This window comes from Miscanthus floridulus, chromosome 1, assembly GCF_019320115.1.
Source record: "Miscanthus floridulus cultivar M001 chromosome 1, ASM1932011v1, whole genome shotgun sequence".
Lineage (NCBI taxonomy): Eukaryota > Viridiplantae > Streptophyta > Magnoliopsida > Poales > Poaceae > Miscanthus > Miscanthus floridulus.
Genome location: NC_089580.1, coordinates 143,102,657 through 143,123,730, shown reverse-complemented (window position 1 = coordinate 143,123,730; position 21,074 = coordinate 143,102,657). Strand labels below are relative to the sequence as shown.

The 21,074-nt window shown below is 45.3% G+C and overlaps 2 protein-coding genes across 2 annotated transcripts; one reads left to right on the top strand and one right to left on the bottom strand.

Annotated features, from left to right (window-relative positions):
- Positions 1-14,473: 14,473 nt before the first annotated feature.
- On the top strand, positions 14,474-15,115 carry LOC136464549 (uncharacterized mitochondrial protein AtMg00810-like). The gene has a single exon (XM_066463497.1). It carries the CDS (start codon positions 14,474-14,476, stop codon positions 15,113-15,115), a length of 642 nt encoding a protein of 213 aa, XP_066319594.1.
- Positions 15,116-16,926: 1,811 nt separating this feature from the next.
- Positions 16,927-18,402, bottom strand: LOC136496376 (uncharacterized). The gene has a single exon (XM_066492040.1). It carries the CDS (start codon positions 18,400-18,402, stop codon positions 16,927-16,929), a length of 1,476 nt encoding a protein of 491 aa, XP_066348137.1.
- Between the last annotated feature and the right edge of the window lie 2,672 nt (positions 18,403-21,074).

The following is a 21,074-nucleotide window of genomic DNA, read 5'->3' as shown; positions in this document are numbered from 1 at the left end:
GTACTATTAAGAGGGGTGAAACTCGTATCGAAATGCGGTTATCAAAGTGCCACTAGATGATTTAACTCATTGCATATGTATTTAGGATCTAGTGGAGTGCTAACACCCTTGAAAATGTTTTGTGAAAATATGCTAACACATGTGCACAAGGTGATACACTTGGTGGTTGGCACATTTGAGCAAGGGTTAGGAACTTTACCGGCATAGTGTCTGCCCGTAGAGTGCGGACAGTCCAACGGTGCCACCGGCGCCCTATACAAAAAAGACGGAGGTCACTGTAAGTGATCGGACGCTGGTCTCGGTAGGACCGACATGTCCGATCAGTGGTAGCAATGAGTGTGCGATTTCGGTCTCATGACCGGACGCTAGCGCGAAAAATGACCAGACGCTCAGGGCCTAAGTCCGGTCAGTATGACGCATGATGACGTTGAGTGACCGGACGTTGGGTGTGTCTGGTCAGGCATGACCGGACGCGTCTGGTCGTGATTTTTTGCTTCTGGATGCTTACTGGAAACGACCGGACGCTGATGTCCTACGTCCGGTCACTTCGAAGTAGCGCATCCGGTCACCACTTAAATGTACTGATGACCATTGAGATCGGGCGATCAACGTTTGAAGCAGGGGACACGCGACGTGCATCGGGCGACCAGACGCTGGGGTCCTACGTCCGGTCGATATGACCGGAGCGTCCAGTCACCCCGAGCAGTGCCTAGTGAAGGGGTACAACGACTCTATTTTGTGGGGGCTTCTATTTAAGCCCCATGGCCGGCTCTAGCTCACCCTCTTGGTCATTTGTATTGACATAGCAACCTTGTGAGCTTAGCCAAAGCCCTCCCACTCATCTCCATCATTGATTCTATAGCTTTGTGAGATTGGGAGTGAATCCAAGTGCATTGCTTGAGTGTTTGCATCTAGAGGCACTTGGTGTTCGTGTTTCACTGTGGGATTCGCTTGTTACTCTTGGTGGTTGCCGCCAACTAGATGGCTTAGAGCAGCGAGGATCGTCGAGCGGAGGTTGGTGATTGTCTCCGGCTCCGATCGTGGTGATTGTGAGGGATTCTTGACCTTTCCCCGATGGAGAGCCAAAAGGTACGCTAGTGGATTGCTCGTGGCTTGTGTGATCCTCATCTTGTGTGGTTGTGCAGCACCCTATTGAGGGTTTGGCGTGTGATGCCAATTAGCGCGTGAACTTCCAAGTGAGTGAATCGCCACAACGAGGACTAGCTTGTCGGCAAGCAAGTGAACCTCGGTAAAAAATCATTGTGTCATCATTTGATCACGAGGTGATTGGTCTTCATTGGTATTCATTCTTGTGATTGATTGGTTCACTCCTCGACTCGGCGGTATAACCATCTTGCTCATTCTCTTTACATTACTGCAAACTAGTTATCAAGCTCTTTAGTGTAGCTAGTTGTGAGAACTTATTAGTTTGGTTAGTGTGGCTCTTTAGTTAGCCTTTGAGAGCACACTAACTTAGTATAGTGACATAGTCATTGTGTGGTTAGAAACTATAGAAACTAGAATTGTGGTAGGTGGCTTGCATTTTTAGTAGGCTAGTGCAACACTTGCTTCGCCTCATAATTATCTAACCGGTTTGCTAAGTGTTGTTATAGAAATTTTTAATAGGCTATTCACCACCCCTCCTCTAGCCATTAGGACCTTTCAACTTGCGGTTGGGACATCCAGGGCGAAACACTCTTCATCAGACTCTACCTCAGCTCGACTTTAATTTAATTGTTCTAAGTCTTTGTCACATTCTTGTCAGGCTTGTCAATTTGGTAAACATGTTCGGCTTCCATTTTCATCTTTCGCTTCTATTAGCTATGTTCCATTCCAAATTATCCACGCCGATGTATGGACATCTCATGTACCTAGCTATTCTGGATACAAATATTACCTTGTTTTAATTGATGACCTTATTCATTATGTTTGGACCTTTCCTTTACAATGCAAATCTGATGTATATGCTTGTTTGCTTTCATGCCATGCTTATGTTAGCACTCAATTCCAACTTCCATTGATTTCATTCCAAACTGATAATGGAAAGGAATTTGATAATAATGCCTTTCATGCCTATCTTACTTCTCACGACATCGCCCTACGCCTTTCCTATCCTTATACATCATCTCAGAATGGCAAGGCTGAGCGAATCATTCGAACGCTTAATGACTGTGTTCGCAGTCTGCTTATTCAGGCTGGCATGCCATCTTCCTTCTGGGTCGAGGCCCTATCCACTGCCACATACCTCATTAATCGCAGGCCGTGCCAGACCAGTGGTCACCTCACACCCTTTCAACTGTTGCTTGGTGCTCCACCTAAATATCATCATCTTCGAGTGTTTGGTTGCCTCTGTTTTCAAAATCAAATAGCAACAACCCCCTAATAAGCTCACTACTCGGTCCTCGACTTGTGTCCTTCTTGGGTATCCATCGGATCATCGTGGATATAGATGCTTTGATCTTGCTACTAGACGGGTTATCACCTCTTGACATGTCACATTTGATGAGCGTAAATTCCCTTTTCACAATGCTCAGTCTGCTTCTTCTTCTTTGTCCTTAGCTACTGGTCATCACCCGACAACAGAAGTCGTGGTCTTTCAGCACCCGATCCCAAACCAACCAGCACCTAATTTGACCACCTCTAGCTCGTCCTCATCAGGGCAAGCTTCCATACCTCCTCTGATCCATCGGCCTCAGATCCTTTGGCTCCCTATCTTGGGAACGCCGCGTCTATCAGTCCAGCCTCTGCGCCGTCTTGTGCTCCATCGCTAGCACCACCAATGTAGCCTACACCACCAGCATAGTCTACCTATCCTATGCTCACCCATTCATAGGCTAGTGTGTTCAAACCTAATCCTCGCTATGCTCTGGCCATCGTGACCGATGTTGCTGGCGCGATCTCACCATTGCCATCCCCAATTCCGCTCTCCACTATCCCAACTGGCATGCGGCCATGGAACAGGGATTCAGCACTCTCCAGGCTACCCACACCTAGCAACTTGTTGATCGCCCCACCGGTGCTCATATCATCTTGGGCAAGTGGGTGTTCACCCATAAACTCAAACCTGATGGATCTCTTGATCAATACAAAGCACGTTGGGTCGTCCAGGGTTTCACACAGTGTGCTGGTGTTGATTTTGGCGAAACCTTTACATCGGTGGTCAAGTCTGCAACTATCTGCACTGTCCTCACCATTGCTGCTTCTCACAATTGGCTGACGCATCAACTCGATGTGTCTAATGCTTTCCTCCATGGGCATCTGCGCGAACATGCCCTCTATCAGCAACCTACCAGCTTTGCTGATCCTTCACGTCATGGCGTTGTCTGCTTGCTCGATAAGTCTCTCTATGGCTTAAAGCAGGCACCGCGTGCTTGGTTCGATCGCTTCGCCACATTTGTCATCGGCCTCGGCTTTGCTCCCACGCGCTCTGATTCATTGTTGTTCGTTCTGCGGTGAGGACACTGAAAGGTCCTTGTGTGGTTTTGATAATTGAGTGACAACCTAGGTGGACTAATTCTATTTATGTGAGATACACATGTGATTAGTCTACAGGTACATGTGTGTGAGCAACATATGCCATGAAGGTGGAAATGGCTCGAAGATGTTGCAAAGCTCACACATGTGATGATGAAGGAGCTCATTGCACATGAGACATGACATTGAGTCATGTGATCAAGGTGGAGAAGATCAAGACATGACTTGGCTTGATGAACCGATTGCAAGCGTGAAGGGCAAGTTGGAGGCTTTAGAGCGATGGAACGCGTGGTGGTGAAGCTTGAGCAAGACTTGGCGCCGATGGACGAAGGCAACGGTGAAAAGCAAGTGAAGTTAAGATTGATGAACCAATATGATCACGTAATGATATGAAGTCGATCATATCATTGTTGATCGTGTTGGTGCATGTGTTGCATCGACGTTGGAGGAGACGGAATGGAATGCGCAAGGCAAAGGTATAACCTAGGGCATTTCATTTCACCGGTCATAGGTGTGTAGAGAAGTTGATGACCGAGTTTAGGATAGATGGCCGTACTATTTAGAGGGGCAAACTTGTTTGCATATCGGTCATCTAGTGCCACTCGAGTGATCTAACTTTGCATCATCGCTAGGATTGAGTGGCGTGACAAGTTGAGTGGCTAATCCTTTGAAAAATAATTATGAAAATATTAACACGCATACACATGGTGGTGTACACTTGGTGGTGTTGGTGCATTTACAAAGGAGAAGAAGTTAGAGTTGATGTGGATCAACTCGGTGAAAAAACAGAGGCGAAAGGAGGTCACTGTTGAGTGACCGGACGCTGGCCTCAACTAGACTGGCACTTCCGGTCAGTGGCAACAGTGAAGGTGCAGGCGTCGGTCTTTGACCGAACGCTAGGTCACTTCATGACCGGACACGTGGTGGGTGCGTCTGGTCCCACTAACGTGGCGGTGTAGAGAAGGGGAGAAGGACCGGACGCTGATGCCGCGTCCGATCATGACCAACCAGACACGTCCGATCGTAGTTGAGCGGCTCTAGGAGCTCTCTGGACTCAACCAGATGCTGCCCCTCCTGCGTCTGGTTATGATCAAACTGACGCGTCTGGTCGTGAATGGAACCTCTCTAGAAACAACCGGGCTCGATAGAGGTGTGTTCGGTCTTGGTACTGTGCTGCGTCCGGTCATCACTTGACCATTGGGATCGGGCGCTCAGTATTTGAAGCCAGGAATGATGTGGCAGCCATCCGTTGACCAGACGTTGGCAGGGTGCATCCGGTCGATACAATCAACGCGTCTAGTCAACCCAAAAAACACCCAATGAAGGGGTAACGACTATTTTAGCCCGTGGGGCTATAAAAGAAGGTGGTCTCGGCCATGGCTATTGCTAAGAACCTTAGGGGACTTTGTGTCCATGCTTGAGAGTGCTTAGGAGCCCTCCATCTCACACATGCTTGATAGTGATCATCCAATTGTGTGAGTGAGCAATTCTAGTGCTATTGCATCGTGAGGTTGCATCGAGTGGCACTACGTGATCGAGTTACAAGCCAGTGGTGCTTCTTACTCTTGGAGGTTGCCACCTCCTAGATAGCTTGGTGGTGGTCTCCGTCAAAGCCCGCAAGAAGCTTGTGCGGTGCTCTGGAGAAGAGCTTTGTGAGGGGCATTATGCTCGCCCCGTGGAAGCCGCGAAGAGCAACTCTAGTTGAGTGTGTCATTGAGTTACCCTCACTTTTGAGGTAGGTTCTTATGATACCTGATGTGTGGACTTGGCGGGTGATGTCAATTAGCTGTCGAACCACCAAGTGAGTGGTCAACACAATAGGGACGTAGCGTGGTGCAAGCACGTGAACCTCAGAAGAAAATCACCGTGTCAATATTGTTCTTCCCGTTGGTTTGCAATCCCTTTACACAAGCTTGTAATTACTTTCATATACATTGTGCTTGTGTAGTTGCTCTTGTAATTAGTTAGCTTGTGTAGCTTGCTAGTTACCTTCTTGCTTGTGTAGCATAGAAGTAGCTCCCTTGCGTGACTAATTCGGTTTGAGTAACCTTGTTAGTCACATTACTTAGTTTGTGTAGCTAAGTAATTTGCGCTCTCTAATTTGGCTTGTGTAGCCTTGTTATTGAGCATTGCTAGTGAGCTTAGGTGGCTTTGTGCTTTTGCATACTAGCATGTGTAGGAGCTCCCTCGTTGCTTGAAGTACAAGTGGTATAGGTTTGTGTGACCTTGCTTCTAGAATTAGTCAGGTGAGCTCTATCTAGCCCAGCACCTTTGTTGTCTAATTAGGATCTTTATAAGGTGCTTGTGAACTTAGATAGAGGGTTGTAGTCTTGGCTAGACCTATAGTTTTAATTTTGCATTTATTTCGGTTAGCCAGCGTGATTAAGTTTAAGAATAGACTATTCACCCCCTCTAGTCCGCCATCTAGATCCTACATGTGGTATCAGAGCTAGGTCTCTTATTTGTGGTCTTCACTGACCCGAGAGGATGGCGACTTATGGGCTAGATGTTGAGTGTCCATATACTTTTGATGGCACACACTTTACACGGTGGAAAAATTGGATGACATGCAATTTTAAGTTCATTTCCCCCCAAATGTGGTGGATCGTAGATATGTGCTTTTCTCATGCGTTGGATGGAAAGAATGCAACTAAAGCACAAAAGAAATGCCTATATCTCGATTGCCAAGCTACTAACATTTTCTATCAATCCATGAAAGATAACATATTTGGGGAGATCATGTACATGAAGACCGCCCATGATATTTAGTTGTACCTCAACTTAATATATGGGAGTGTCTCCAATGATGATGATGCCTCAAGTGATGCACATGATGATCCTAACCCAAGCATACTTGATGGCAATGATGGTTCATGCTCGAGCCATGATTGTGATGCTACTACAAGCCCATTCACTACACCACATTGTTTCATGTCACAAGGTGACACCAAGGTATCAAATGATAATGTCATTGATCATGTTGATTCATATAATGAGCTTGTTAGTAGACTTTCTAACATAACCATGTCTTTAGAAAATGAGAAAGCTAAAACATTGAAATTGGAAAATGAAAACTCATTTCTAAAGAACTCTTGTGAAGAACATAAGAAATTACTTGATGTTCTTAAATTTTCACATTGTAAGCTAAAATTGAATCATGAGACACTACTTGCATCTCATGAAGAATTATTAGAATAACATGCTTCTCTCATTAATGTGTTTATAAAGAAACTTAAAAATAATGAGAGCTCATCACATGGATCAAATGATAAATTGCAAAATGTTGCTAACCCTTGTGATGTAAGCAAGAAGCATATATCCACCTCTTGTGATGATTTATTAGAAATGCCATATTATTTACATATAGATGCTTGTTCTACTTCTATGTCTTGTGAGACTAACCTTTTAAAGGAGAACAATGAGCTCAAAAATGAAGTGAAGAATTTGAGCAACAAGTTAGAGAGGTGCTACTACTCAAAAGTCACCTTTGAGCACATGTTGAAGACTCAAAGAAACTATTGTGATAAGTGTGGCCTTGACTTGAAGAAGAAGATGACAAAGAGCAAAAGAAAGAGAGAAAGAAAGATGAAGAAGCTACAAGAAAGCTCTCTCACTTCATGTGCTACCGATGTCATGAAGCAGGACATTTTGCAAATGGTTGCCCTAACATTAAGAAGCTCAAGAAGATAAAAGAAGAAGAGAGGCTCAAGCATGTGAAGTGCCTCAAGTGTCGCACTTGGGGTCATCTTACCTCAATATGCCCAACCAAGCAATTGGTGAAGCAACTAGAAGAGCATCAACCAAAGCCATAAGTTAAGCAAGAGAAGACACCTCAAGAGCAGGTCAAGATCTATTATGAAGATGGTGGTGACTTGATGAAGAAGAAGAAGAAAACAAGAAGGGGTGAAAAAGCAAGGCATCCAATGCAAACTCAAGATGCCATGATGATGAGCAAGACACGTGATGAGAAGAAGATATATGCTCACATAAAGTGCTTCAATTGTGGAAATACGGGACACTTTGCCTCTAAGTGTCCTATCAAGCTTGAAAAGAAGGCTCAAGCAATCCATGAGAGGCAAGACAATGGGAAGTACCATATGAGCAAGGAAGAGAATGCCCAATCAAAGAGAAAGTGCTACTCATGCCGGAGAATGGGACACATGGCGCATTCATGTCCCCTAGGTAACACTCCTAAGCCTATTTTAATTGATGATGATTCTATGCTTATGAAGGATGGTAATGGTACCTCTATGGTTGTAATTGCAAAACATTCCGCTATTCATACTAGGACTTTGCCTAAGTATGTTGTACCTAACTTGAGATGACCCAAACTAGTTTGGGTACCATTAAAAAGTGGGTGATTGATTGTAGGTGCCATGGCATTGAAGACTTGATTTAATTGATTTCATGATGATCATTATATGTTGAATCAAGTATTGAAGCTTAATGCAATCCTATCCCAATGCCAAGCCAAGAATTAGTGAAGTCCAAAAGTGGTACAACATACAAGTGTCATATTCAAGTTATGGATGATTTATTGGATATATATATATATATATATATATATATATATATATATATATTTGATGGCTTGCAAGGATTTGAGTTGAATCTTGCAAATTGATTGATCATGAGCTAACTAAGATATATCTTTTGTTGATCATTTCATTTGGGTGCATATGAGTTGATTGAATTGGATAAATATGCAATGTTGCTTGCTATGAGAAGTTTGAATGGATAAATAGCTTAGTAATCAAGTTTGGATTGATTTGTGTTGGATAAGTTCATAATCTGACTTTTAGTGAGTGGATTGAATGGATTTATGTCTTGTGAAAGTATTCAAACAAGTTGGTTTCAAGTTTGATTCACATTTGATGAAGTATAGCTCAAGTGATTGAAATATGTCCTACATTAAAAATCTAAGCTAGCTATGATCTTAGCTATGTTTGAGTGATCAAAACTTATTGTATTGGCATAAAAATTGGTGTACATGCTCTAGACTTATGGTATAAGATGTTGTACAAATTTTATGAGAATTGGATAAAATATGCTTTGATTTTAGAGTGGATCTTGTCAGCTATAGTGCAGCAGTTTTCAGCATGTAGCGGTGGTGGAATATCTGATTCCTGGCAGTCCATATGAGATCAAATGAAGTTCAAATTTTTCCATCTTCTAGATAACTTAGTGATGCACATCTCCACCAAAATTCATGGTATTTGGATTTGTACTTTGGAAGATATGCATTTTGCTTTGAAGAGTACAAAATCTGTCAGAAAAGTGATAAATGTTGTATTGATCTAGAGTCACGTTGATTGAAAGGTCCTCAAGTTAGAAACATGTTTATAAGTAATTGAGGCACCTAAGTTTGGTTTTGAGATGATCTAAAAGCATGACAAGTAAAGAGTACAAGGCCATTTGATTGTGGAGTATACTTTACACATATTTAGTACTCAAATTGGAAGATCAAGATCAAACTTAAGATAAAGATGAAGGTTAAGTTCTAGATATTATTGAAGATCATTTAGTAGAAAGAAAATGACTTAAACAAGTAGAAAGAAAAGGGCTTAAAGAAGGAATCAAGATTACTCATCAAGTTAAGTCCTTCACTTGGATCAATCAATCAAGATATTTCAAGTGAGTGTCAAGAATGGTTCTTAGAGAGATGTCACTTCTTCCTAGTGTAGGGGCTTACCACCTATGTGTAGGTAAACCAAGTATGGTGCTTGGAAGGCTAACATGGAAGTAGTGATCCGGGGGACATTTAAGATGCTTAGTTGAAGAAATCAAAATGGTTGATCAATAAAAGCAAGCAACACCTAAAAGAGAGCTAATCATGATATTTCAAGTGATACTCTCACAATGATGCTCTCATGCAAGCATTGATCAAAAGATGAAGTAAGCCAACCACAACAAGAAAGTGCACTTAATCATAAGTGGTATTCATTTCATATGGGTGAAGAATGGAATTTAAAATGGTATCTATTGGTCTTCACCAAGCTTATAATTGGACTTCACATTGCTATTGGAGAAATGAATTAAAATCTATGTGACTATCCTCTACTCCAACATAGCAAATGTATCATTGTAATGTGTATGATCATTTCATCCCTTACTAGTATGCGATTAGTGCATATAGTTCATACTTCATTAGATCATGCATAACAAATGAAAGTTTTAAATTCATAACTTACCACTATTGCTTGAATAATTATTTGATCTAGTGGTTAGTATATGAATTTGTTCATGAGCTAGTGAACCCGAGTACTTGATTTAATTTGGACTGGTAACAAGTTATAAGTACAACATTGGCAAGATAACCCTTATAAGAGGTGTGAAGAAGCTTGTCATTGGTTCAATCCGGACTTGAAAGCTTAGGCAAATCAATTTAATTCAAGTCAACCATAGAAGCTCATGATAATGATAAGAGTACAAGCACAAGACAACAATGCAAATGGATATCTAGTTTGTTTATCTCAAGTGGTATCTAGACTCAAGTATTTCATCAAGAATTCATAAATGATGTCTAGATCAACTCACAAGTGATATCCTATAGTGGTACTCATGAAGATAGCATAGGTTCAAGAAATAGTTTTTATTGATAAATCCAATAAGTGGTTCCATACTAGAAAATTCTTTCAAATGGTATCACATCTACACGTGGTATCAATCATGTAAGACGATGGTTCCACAAGTGATCCTCAACTTTAAGTGATCATCAAATGAAGAATGCATCCCTCACTTACAAGAGCTCAAATGTATCAAATGGATGACCCATGCTATCACATAGGGGGGGTATCCCATAAATTGGTATCAAGGTCAAAGATTCTATGTGTGGTATCTCAAGGCCTACAAATGGTATCTCAAGAAGTTATACAAGTGGTGCCATTTCAACAATCAAGTGATGTCCATAAAAATGCAAGATTCAAGCCTCAACCATCTACCCCAATGCAAGATTTTACATCAATAAGAACACACCTTTTATGGAAATTAATGACAAAGGGGGAGAGATTATACAAAGATATGAAAGCTTTGGGAAAGATTGAGACAAACAAGTAGAGGTTGGACATGGACATGAACAAAGAGGGAGCAACATTGAAGAAAAGAGACGATGGATCAAAATTCTTGGATAAGAGAAGCACACAAGTAGAGGGAGCAAGCTCATGAACTTTGATTGGTTGCATTTGATATGTGCATAGTCATGCGCTTGCTTGCAATGCATAAGCTTTAAAATTCAATATGCATGCTTGTGTGGTGTATGCTAGTTGTAGAACTTGAATGATGATTTTAAAACTAGCATGCATAGGATGATAGCTAGACGCTTTGTATGCTTTTCAAGTAATGCTAGTACCTATCTTTTAATGTTGATCTCACGAGATATCTAGTGCTTTTATTTCCAAGTGATATCTAGCTAATCATGGTACTAAGGATGAACTTAAAGGTGCAACTTCGATTGGTATCACGCTTTAAGGGTTTATTCTATACACCTTAGCATCATTTGGTAGTAATTAGTCTCCCACAATTCTAATATATGCATATATGTGAGCTTCAAACCAAACACTCTAGCACATATATAGGGGGAGCTAATACTACCATATCAGGTTTGTGGTACTTGTCTAAAATTATTTACACATGGTAAAATTACTTGGGCAAGCAACATGAATCCAAAAGAGCTTAATTTCCATATCTTTGTAAAGTTGTCATCAATTATCAAAAAGAGAGAGATTGAAAGGTCCTTATGTAGTTTTGATAATTGAGTGACAACCTAGGTGGACTAATTGTGTTTATGTGAGATACATAGGTGATTAGTCCATAGGTACATGTGTGTAAGCAACATATGCCATAAAGGTGGAAATAGCTCGAAGATGTTGTAAAGCTCACACATGTGATGATGAAGGAGCTCATTGCACATGAGACATGACATTGAGTCATGTGATCAAGGTGGTGAAGATCAAGACATGACTTGGCTTGATGAACCAGTTGCAAGCGTGAAGGGCAAGTTGGAGGCTTTGGAGCGATGGACTGTGTGGCGGTGAAGCTTGAGCAAGACTTGGCGTCGATGGACGAAGGCAACGGTGAAAAGCAAGTAAAGTCAAGATCGATGAACCAATATGATCATGTGATGATATGAAGTGGATCATATCATTGTTGATCGTGTTGGTGCATGTGTTGCATCGACGTTGGAGGAGATGGAATGGAATGTGTAAGGCAAAGGTATAACCTAGGGCATTTCATTTCACCGGTCATAGGTGTGTAGAGAAGTTGATGACTGGATTTAGGATAGATGGCCATACTATTAAGAGAGGTAAACTTGTTTGCATATCGGTTATCTAGTGCCACTCGAGTGATCTAACTTTGCATCGTCGCTAGGATTGAGTGGCATGACAAGTTGAGTGGCTAATCCTTTGAAAAATGATTGTGAAAATGTTAACACGTATACACATGGTGGTGTTGGTGCATTTACAAATGAGAAGAAGTTGGAGTTGATGTAGATCAACTCGATGAAGAAACAGAGACGAAAGGAGGTCACTGTTGAGTGACCAGACACTGACCTCAACTGGACTGACGCATCCGGTCAGTGGCAGCAGTGAAGGCGTAGGCGTTGGTCTTCGATCGGATGCGTGGTGGGTGCATCCGGTCCTGCTGATGTGGTGGCGCAGAGAAGAGGATAAGGACTAGGCGCTGATGCTGTGTCCGATCATGACCTACCGAACGCATCCGGTCACAGTTGAGCGACTCTGGGAGCTCTCTAGACTTGACCGGACGCTGCCCCTCCTGTGTCCGATCGTGATCAAACTGACACGTCTAGTCATGAATGGAACCTCTCTGGAAATGACTAGACTCGGCAGAGGTGAGTCCAGTCTTGGCACTGTGCTGCGTCCGGTCATCACTTGACTGTTGGGATCGAGCGCTCAGTATTTGAAGCCAGGGATGATGTGGCAGCCATCCGTTGACCGAACGCTAGCAGGGTGCATCTGGTCGATACGACCAACGCGTCTGGTCAACCCGAAAAACGCCCAATGAAGGGGTAACGGCTATTTTAGCCCATTGGGCTATAAATAGAAGGTGGTCTCAGCCATGGCTGTTGCTGAGCACCTTGAGGGACTTTGTGTCCATGCTTGAGAGTGCTTAGGAGCCCTCTATCTCACACATGCTTGATAGTGATCATCCAATTATGTGAGTGAGCGATTCTAGTGTGATTGCATCATGAGGTTGCATCGTGTGGCACTAGGTGATCGAGTTGCAAGCCAATGGTGCTTGTTACTCTTGGAGGTTGCCGCCTCCTAGACGGCTTGGTGGTGGTCTTTGTCGAAGCCCGCAAGAAGCTTGTGTGGTGCTCCGGAGAAGTGCTTTGTGAGGGGCATTGTGCTTGCCCCGCGGGAGCCAAGAAGAGGAACTCTAGTTGAGCGTGTCATTGAGCTACCCTCACTTTTGAGGTAGGTTCTTGCGGTGCCCGATGTGTGTGTGACGTCCCGCCTCTACAAGATCGGGTCCGCTTACATCTGGCAGCTTTTCTAGGACATAGACTGCCCTCACAGACCCACACAAGTCTTTTCTGCGCACTTTATCCTCACTCATGCACACCCGGGGAGGACTTTGTCCTCACTCATGCGCACCCGGTCGGTCACCCATCATGAAATTACTCTAGACCAAACACGCTTAACCTTAGAGTTCTTTAGAGATGAGCTTCTAAAAAAGAAGTTGCAACTTGTTGGTATGCGTATCCTATTAATCCTGTTAAGCCCTGGGCCGGGATGTTACATCCTCACCCCCTTAAGAGACCGACGTCCTCATCGGTCAATCCCAAGCCAGGAATGTCCCCTCTTGGCCACATCCGTGTGTCCAGTGCCAGCGCATGTGCCATGTTGTGTGACCACTCCAGGACCACTCCAGCCATGCGCACCATGCCTGCGCAACTACGACACATGCGCCTATGAAACCACGAGAGTTAACTACGACACATGCGCCTATGAAACCATGAGAGTCAGCTCCGATACCATTCTGTAACGTCCCGCCTCTATAAGACTGGGTCCGCTTACATCTAGCAGCTTTTCTAGGACATAGACTGCCCTCACAGACCCACACAAGTCTTTTCTGCGCACTTTGTCCTCACTCATGCGCACCCGGAAAGGACTTCCCGGTCGGTCACCCATCATGAAATTGCTCTAGACCAAGCACGCTTAACCTCAGAGTTTTTTATAGATGGGCTTCCGGAAAAGAAGTTGCAACTTGTTGGTATGAGTATCCTATTAATCCTGTTAAGCCCTGGGCCGGGATGTTACAGTGTGGACTTGGTGGGTGATGCCAATTAGCCGCCGAACCACCAAATGAGCGGTCGACACAACGGTAATATAGCGTGGTGGCAAGCACGTGAACCTCGGGAGAAAATCACCGCGTTAACATTGTTCTTCCCGTTGGTTTGCAATCCCTTTACACAAGCTTGTAATTACTTTTATATACATTGTGCTTGTGTAGTTGCTCTTGTAATTAGTTAGCTTGTGTAGCTTGCTAGTTATCTTCTTACTTGTGTAGCATAGAAGTAGCTCCCTTGCATGATTAATTAGGTTTGAGTAACCTTGTTAGTCACATTGCTTAGTTTGTGTAGCTAAGTAATTTGCGCTCTTTAATTTGGCTTGTGTAGCCTTGTTATTAAGTATTGCTAGTGAGCTTAGGCGGCTTTGTGCTTTTGCATACTAGCATGTGTAGGAGCTCCATCATTGCTTGAAGTACTAGTTGTATAGGTTTGTGTGACCTTGCTTCTAGAATTGGTTAGGTGAGCTCTAACTAGCCCGACACCTTTGTTGTCTAATTAGGATCTTTATAAGGTCTTTGTGAACTTAGATAGATGGGTATAGTTTGGCTAGACCTATAGTTTTAATTCCATATTTGTTTTGGTTAGCCAGCGCGATTAAGTTTAAGAAAGGACTATTCACCCCCCTCTAGTCCGCCATCTAGATCCTACAGACACAAGGTTGCTTACCTCTTGCTGTACGTGGATGACATGGTGCTCACCAGGTCCAGCAACACACTTCTCCAATGGATCATCGATCGACTACGTGCTGAGTTCGCGATCAAGGATCTCGGTGAACTACGCTTCTTCCTCGGCATCGATGTGAAGTGTTACCCGACCGACTTCTATCTATCGCAGCAGCGGTATGCGGACGATATTCTTGAACGTGCAAGGATGATGAACCGCAAGACGGCGTCAACACCGATCGATGCCAAGGGCAAGCTGTCCGCTGATGGGCCACTGCTTGAAGACACCAAGACATACCGGAGTATCACCGGCGCGCTGCAGTACCTTACCATGATGCACACTGATTTGGCGTTCGTGGTCCAGCAGGCATGCTTGCATATGCATGACCCCCGTGTTCATCAAGCTCTGCTGAAAAGGATACTCTGCTACGTTCGAGGGACCAGCGCGATGGGACTGTACATCCACGGCAGCCATGACCTCTCCATCACGGCATACTCTGATGCTGATTGGGCGGGCTGCCCCGACACCAGACGATCAGCGTCAGGGTTCTACGTCTTCCTAGGCGACGCGCTTGTCTCGTGGTCCAGTGCCGAAGCTGAATACCTCGCTGTCGCCAACACCGCAGCGGAGTGCATCAGGCTTCGTCAGTTGCTCGGCGAGCTCTAGTGCGCGGTCACCAAAGCCACCGTCACCTACTGCGACAATGTCTTGGCGGTATACATGTCGGCCAACCCGGTTCATCACAAGCGTACCAAACACATCGAACTGGACATTCATTTTGTTCGCAAGAGAGTCCAGCTTGGTGATCTTCGAGTTCTTCATGTGCCCACCGACAAACAGTACGCAGACGTCATGACCAAAGGGTTGTCTACTTCGACATTTGAGTCATTTCGTTCCGGTCTTTGCGTCGCTGCGCCGACCCATCAGACTCCGCGGGGGGGGGGGGGTTGAAGTGTTGTATTATTAGCCTGTCTACTACACAACCATGTATTTTATACAATTCCAACACATGAATTTTTTTATACCATAAGATTAAGATCCAATAGCCTTCACCCTTTCTCTACCTTCAGCCTTCTTCTACCTTTAGACAATCACAAGATTACAGATCCACAGATCATAGAAAACATTTTTTTTTCTATGGAAGGTGCTTGCCTCTGTTTCAGTAATCGTGCATGCTGACACCTCCCTGACACCTGATTAATTGATCGAACATGACAAGTTGTTTACCATTTTATCCCGTGCAACGTATTTTTGCAAGTTGTGCAGGTGCAACGTCTATCGTCACATGGTTTGCTGGTTTGATGAAGCGTGCGTGCACCGCCTTGAAGCCGACGACATCGCTTCCCCATCAGATCAGTGGACCGAAGCAGCAGTGTATCGTGCATATACACAGATTGCACCCAAAAAAATATATGTGTTTTTTGTGCTAAAACACATATATGTTGTATTATATCGGTTATAGTCTCATGTAGTTAGCACCACTAGCTTTGACCGTGAGGTGGCCACGACGTCGCCCATGCTCCTTCCGTGCGCGCCCAGCGCCGGTTCCTGTAACCTATATATGTATACTCAAGAGCAACACGAGAACTTGCTGACTCAATCTCTCTTCAAGAATTTCCTGTCAACGTACCACGAGGGAAATATATATGAATCCATCTTTCAATCAGATCTTAAGGCAAAGATCACGCAGAAACAAGTTTTTGCGGAAGGTTCAATTTGTTTTGAGAGCTTGATAGCAGTTTAAACCACTTTAAATTTATTTAGAAAGGAGGTTCAAACCAAATATGTTTTAGAAACAGTTTAGATTAAGGGTGGGGACACACTGACGACATTTGTAATGTTAGAAAAGGAGTGCAATTCAACAATGATCTAGACGAAATTCATGGATAACTCAAGGCCTGGTTCACTTTGCAAATTTTTTGAACCCGATGAATAGTACCATTTTCGTCTTATTTGGTAAATATTGTCCAATCGTTGACCAACTAGGCTCAAAAGATTCATCTCGTGATTTCCAACTAAACTATGTAATTAGTTATTTTTTTACCTACATTTAATACTCCATGCAAGCAGCTAAAAATTGATGTGATGGAAAAAGAGTGAAAAAACTTAAAATTTGGATGGCATCTAAACAAGGCAAAAAAAAAAAAAAACAAGTTACGCTTCTACTGTCATTTCAGAACAAAGTTGGCAGGTAAACAATAGTACTTGCCAAATGAATGAAGGCTAAAAAATGGACAGTAAACAAGCCTGCAAAAATGATTTAGTTGCTCATGGACAATTGTGACACTCACCAATACCTTTGCTTCGAAGTTAGTCTGCGATATATTACTCATCTCGTCATGTAACTACAAGAATCGATCATCAAAACTACAGAAACACACCAAAATCCTGTGTTAAATCCAGTTGGGACACACACCAAAATCCCCCATATGTAGGTTTACGGTTCAAGATGCCGTCAGTTATGAAATATGAACTAATCACCACCATTGATGCACAAGCACGCCGCTGTCCCTGAGCGAGGTGAACAGCTCTAGGCACTCGCCATACGTGTTCTGGTACTTGGGCGACCGCTCACCAGGGCAGCACCTTTGCCACCGATTGTAATGGCACTCGAGGAACAGCTCGTCGACGAGGCAGATCGCCCCGGTGTCGAGCATCCTCGGGATGAGGTCGAACTCGGTGCCCTCCACGTCCATCTTCATCACCACGAAGTACTGTTCCGACACCGTCCGCTTCAGCCACTCGGCGAGGTCGAACGCCGGGACGCGCCGCAACTCGCCTGACGACACCCCGTTGGTCGCCCCGGCCGCGGTCCTGATGCGGCCCATGCCACGGTCGTTCGGCTTTCTGGCGTTACTGTTGGCACCCTTCTTCTTGCCGACCGGGCCACCGTTAATCTCGAACATGAGCGTCTCGTTCCGGACCCAGGCGGCGTAGGGCAGCAAGGTGACGCCTTTCTTGGTGGCGTACTCTGCATGGAACGCAGGGTCGGCCTCAACGGCGAAGACCTCGAAGGTGTGGTTCTGCTTCGGGTACTGCTTCCGGAACCAGCTGCCGATGCTGGAGCCGTGGCTCCGGGCGCCCACGTCGACGTACACGTACCGGCGCTTGAAGCCGATGTCGGCGAGCGCTGGCAGGTACTTGATGTTCTTGATGTTCCTCTTCAGCGAGATCCATGGCTTCGTCGGCTCTTCTTGGATCAGCGGCTCAGCGAGGTCGATGATTCGGTGCTTGTGATCGCGATACGTGCAGTTGCTCGCGGGATTGTTGCCGTTGAGGGAGGAGGAGGACATGCTGCTGGTGGTGGTGGAGGAAATGCCTGCATGCTTCCGGAAGACCAGCTCCCGGAGGGTGGAGCCATCCCGGCCGTTTGCCTCGCGGGATCGGAGTAATCCGAGGGACGGGAAAAGAGCCTGGAGGGACCGGAGGCTGTAGGCATCGCTGGCGCCGGACGTGAAGACAACGAGGTGGCCGTCCGGCTTCAAAATACGTGCCGCCTCGGTGGCGAGGTCGGCCTGGCGTTTGGAGGAGTCGAGCGCGCATCCGGCGAAGATGAAGTCGACGGAGGAGTCCGGGAACGGGAGTTGGTGGTCGCTTCGCGCGACGGCGCCGAACACGCCGAGCTCCCGCAGCGCCATCGCCTCCTGGGCACCGCCGAGGCAGACGGCGTGGGAGGACGCGGAGAGCATGCCGTCCGCGAGGTGTCTTTGGAAGACGGCGGCATGGTGGTCTACCGCTCGCCTCCATTCGCGGCTGCGCCACGCGTCCGGCGACCTGACGGCCGCCTGGGCGTGAGTCCTCCTCCCGGCCATGGCGGCCCGAACGGTGGGGTCTGCTGCCCTTCCGCCACCGCCCACGACAGCGAATTCCACCCATAGGAGACAGAGCCCGAGCGCGCCGATGGCGAGGATCATAACGGCGCGTGGGAGTGCCACGCGCCCCGTCGGGTTCATGCCACCCCGCGTCCTGCGCGCAAGGCAGACGACGGCCAATTAGGCCTGATTTCAGCGGAAGCAGGGTGAATTGCGCGAGGAGGGGCGATTCAACGGGAGCAGAAGCGATCGGCGGTGCGGCTGCCGCAGAGGAGGAGGCTTACGGGCTTGGGATACTAGAGGACGGGAGAGGCGTATGTGCAAAGTGCCATGTACACATGGCAAATGGGTGTGTTGCGAAGTTTCGCCTGGTTCGTTTGGGCTTATTTTACTTATAAGTCATACTTTTTCAGCCAATGAATAGTATTTTTCTCTCACAACAAATCAGCCAACAATACTTTTAGCTATGGATTATCAGCCAAACAAGCTCAAACGAACAGAGTGTTTATTTACGGGATGCATCGTCTGCTTCCTCCATGGGAATCAGAGCTTGAAGACGCGGAACTGAAGAGAGGAGAGGATCGGTTAGCTCTGCGATAGTGAAAGCAGTAACTCTGAATCTGAACCGTTCTATATTGTGAAGTTTGGATGTCGAAAGATCCACGAGAGCATCTTTCTTAAACCTATTCTTTAAATTATTATTTTGGAGAGATATTTTGAACCAAAATCTCTATGTCTTATACATATTCTAGAGAGTCAACCACACTCTCTATTTTTTTATTAGCGAGAAATCTAGAATAGAGGACGAAAAATTTAGAGATATAATAAAAAAGCTATTGAAAGTATTTTTCACCAAAATCGCTATCCCTATTAATAAGAAAAGATATAAAGATGCTCTCAAAATTACTCTTTATTAAGTATTAGCAGAACAATTAGCTTGGACAGGGCGCTTAATAACTTTTAGAGATTTGCTCTCTCTTCTTCTCAGGCAACACAGTACAGTCATGGGATTACTAGTCATGTATTCATCTTTCTTGGATCCTCCTCCTCCTTGGGTCAGCATGCAGAGCAGCCGCCTATAGTTTAGGAAGTGTGCAACTTTTATTGGCTACTCGCTCCGGCCCCAAATAAAATTAATTTTTAGAATCGTCTTAACTAAATTATAAAAAAGTGCCAAGATTTATAATATTATTATTAGATCATTAGCTACGTCATAAACTATAATATATTTATTTAGTTTTTTTAGCAACATAATATATTTATTTAGTGTCATATCCAACAGGAACAGTAGGAACAACCGCACAAATTCTCACTTCCCATGCGGTGGGCCAAAAGTGGCCCAAGTTTGCTAGGCTGACAAACACACAGAGCCCGACGTCCGTCTGGGCTCCCTGATTTATATAAGCCTATGGCCTCCAGAAGTCCAGAGACACTAGGAGCGCGTTTGCGACCCTGGCCCGGAGGCCCGGCTTCGCCCGTGGGCTGCAACTTGCCATGTTTGTGGTCGTGGCCCGCGAGCGAGCCTGGCTTCCCAGAGCCAAAAACGCCCTCTCCGCCTGGCCCTCTGGAAACGATCAAAACCCTTGTTTCTTTGGAGCCGAGCTCGTGGCGGCGCACGCAAGCGATTTTGGGCGGCGGCGGGGTGGCTCGCGCGGGCTCTGGCGGGAAGGGAAAACTTCTTCGCGCGCGTCCCCGCTCCCCGCTCCCGCTCTGGCCGCCGCGCGCGAAGCGAAATGGCGGCGATTTCGTCGGCCTTTATATACGGGTTCCCACTCTCCACTCTTTCCTTCTTCCACTCGGTGCTTGCTCTTCCACCTCCCTCGTGAGAGACCGGCGGTGAGTGGTGGTGCGTGGCGGCAGCGGCGACCTCCGGCTGGTTGTGGGTTCGGTCACCGGCGTCGAGGTTCTTCGCCGCGTCCCCGCTCCGGCTGCTGCTGGGACTCCGTGGCGGCGGTGTTCCTCTTCTTCTCCGTCCGCATCTGCTTCGTCTTTTTCCCGATCTGCATCCTCTACTTCCAGATCTACCTCCTCTCCGTTGTTTGGACCCTGAGCCAAGGTATGTGTTGATTCAGAGTGTATTTCTATGATTAGGATGAAGAGAGCTACTTTTTTAAGTTAGTGAGAACTTTTAGAGAGATGAGTCTTGTCACTGATAGGGAGGGGGTGTCAGTAGAAGAGTAGGCTGCCATGTTTTTACATGTTGTAGGGCACAACCAAAGATTTAGGGTTGTCCACCAGTCCTTTAGGAGGTCCATCCAAACTGTCCACAAGCACTTTCATCAGGTGTTGTATGCTGTGGGTGAGCTTAGGAATGAAATGATAAAGCCAGCTAGCACTACCACTCACCCAAAGATTCTTGGAAGCCATACATGGAATCCATATTTTAAAGTAATTGTATACCCTGGGTTCATTAGTTACATTAGACCTGTTGCAATGACTGACCCATGCTTTTTAAGATGCCATTGGCTTTTATAGATGGCACTCATTTCCTAGCAAAGGTTCCTAGGCGCATGCAACAAGTTGTATTCAGTTGTACTCCATAGCAACAACATCCTCTTGTGATGGCTGATGGCAGTGAGTGCAACTGATCAAAAGGTCTGTATGGCAGTGAGTGCAATTATTGTTTATTTGCCTCTTTATTTGGTTCTTACAATTTTTGGTAGCCACCAATGACTAAACAAGGAAAAAAACCACTAAACTACTAAGCTGAGACTAATTTTTTTATCAAGTAGCAGATGATGTTCATCATCATTCAAACTGAATGGTCGACTGAGGCATGTCATTCAGACCACTTACATGTTCTATATTTAGTT

Excerpts from the sequence above, each read along its gene's own strand:
- LOC136464549 (XM_066463497.1), top strand. The coding sequence starts at position 14,474 with ATGGTGCTCACCAGGTCCAGCAACACACTTCTCCAATGGATCATCGAT.
- LOC136496376 (XM_066492040.1), bottom strand. The coding sequence starts at position 18,402 with ATGAACCCGACGGGGCGCGTGGCACTCCCACGCGCCGTTATGATCCTC.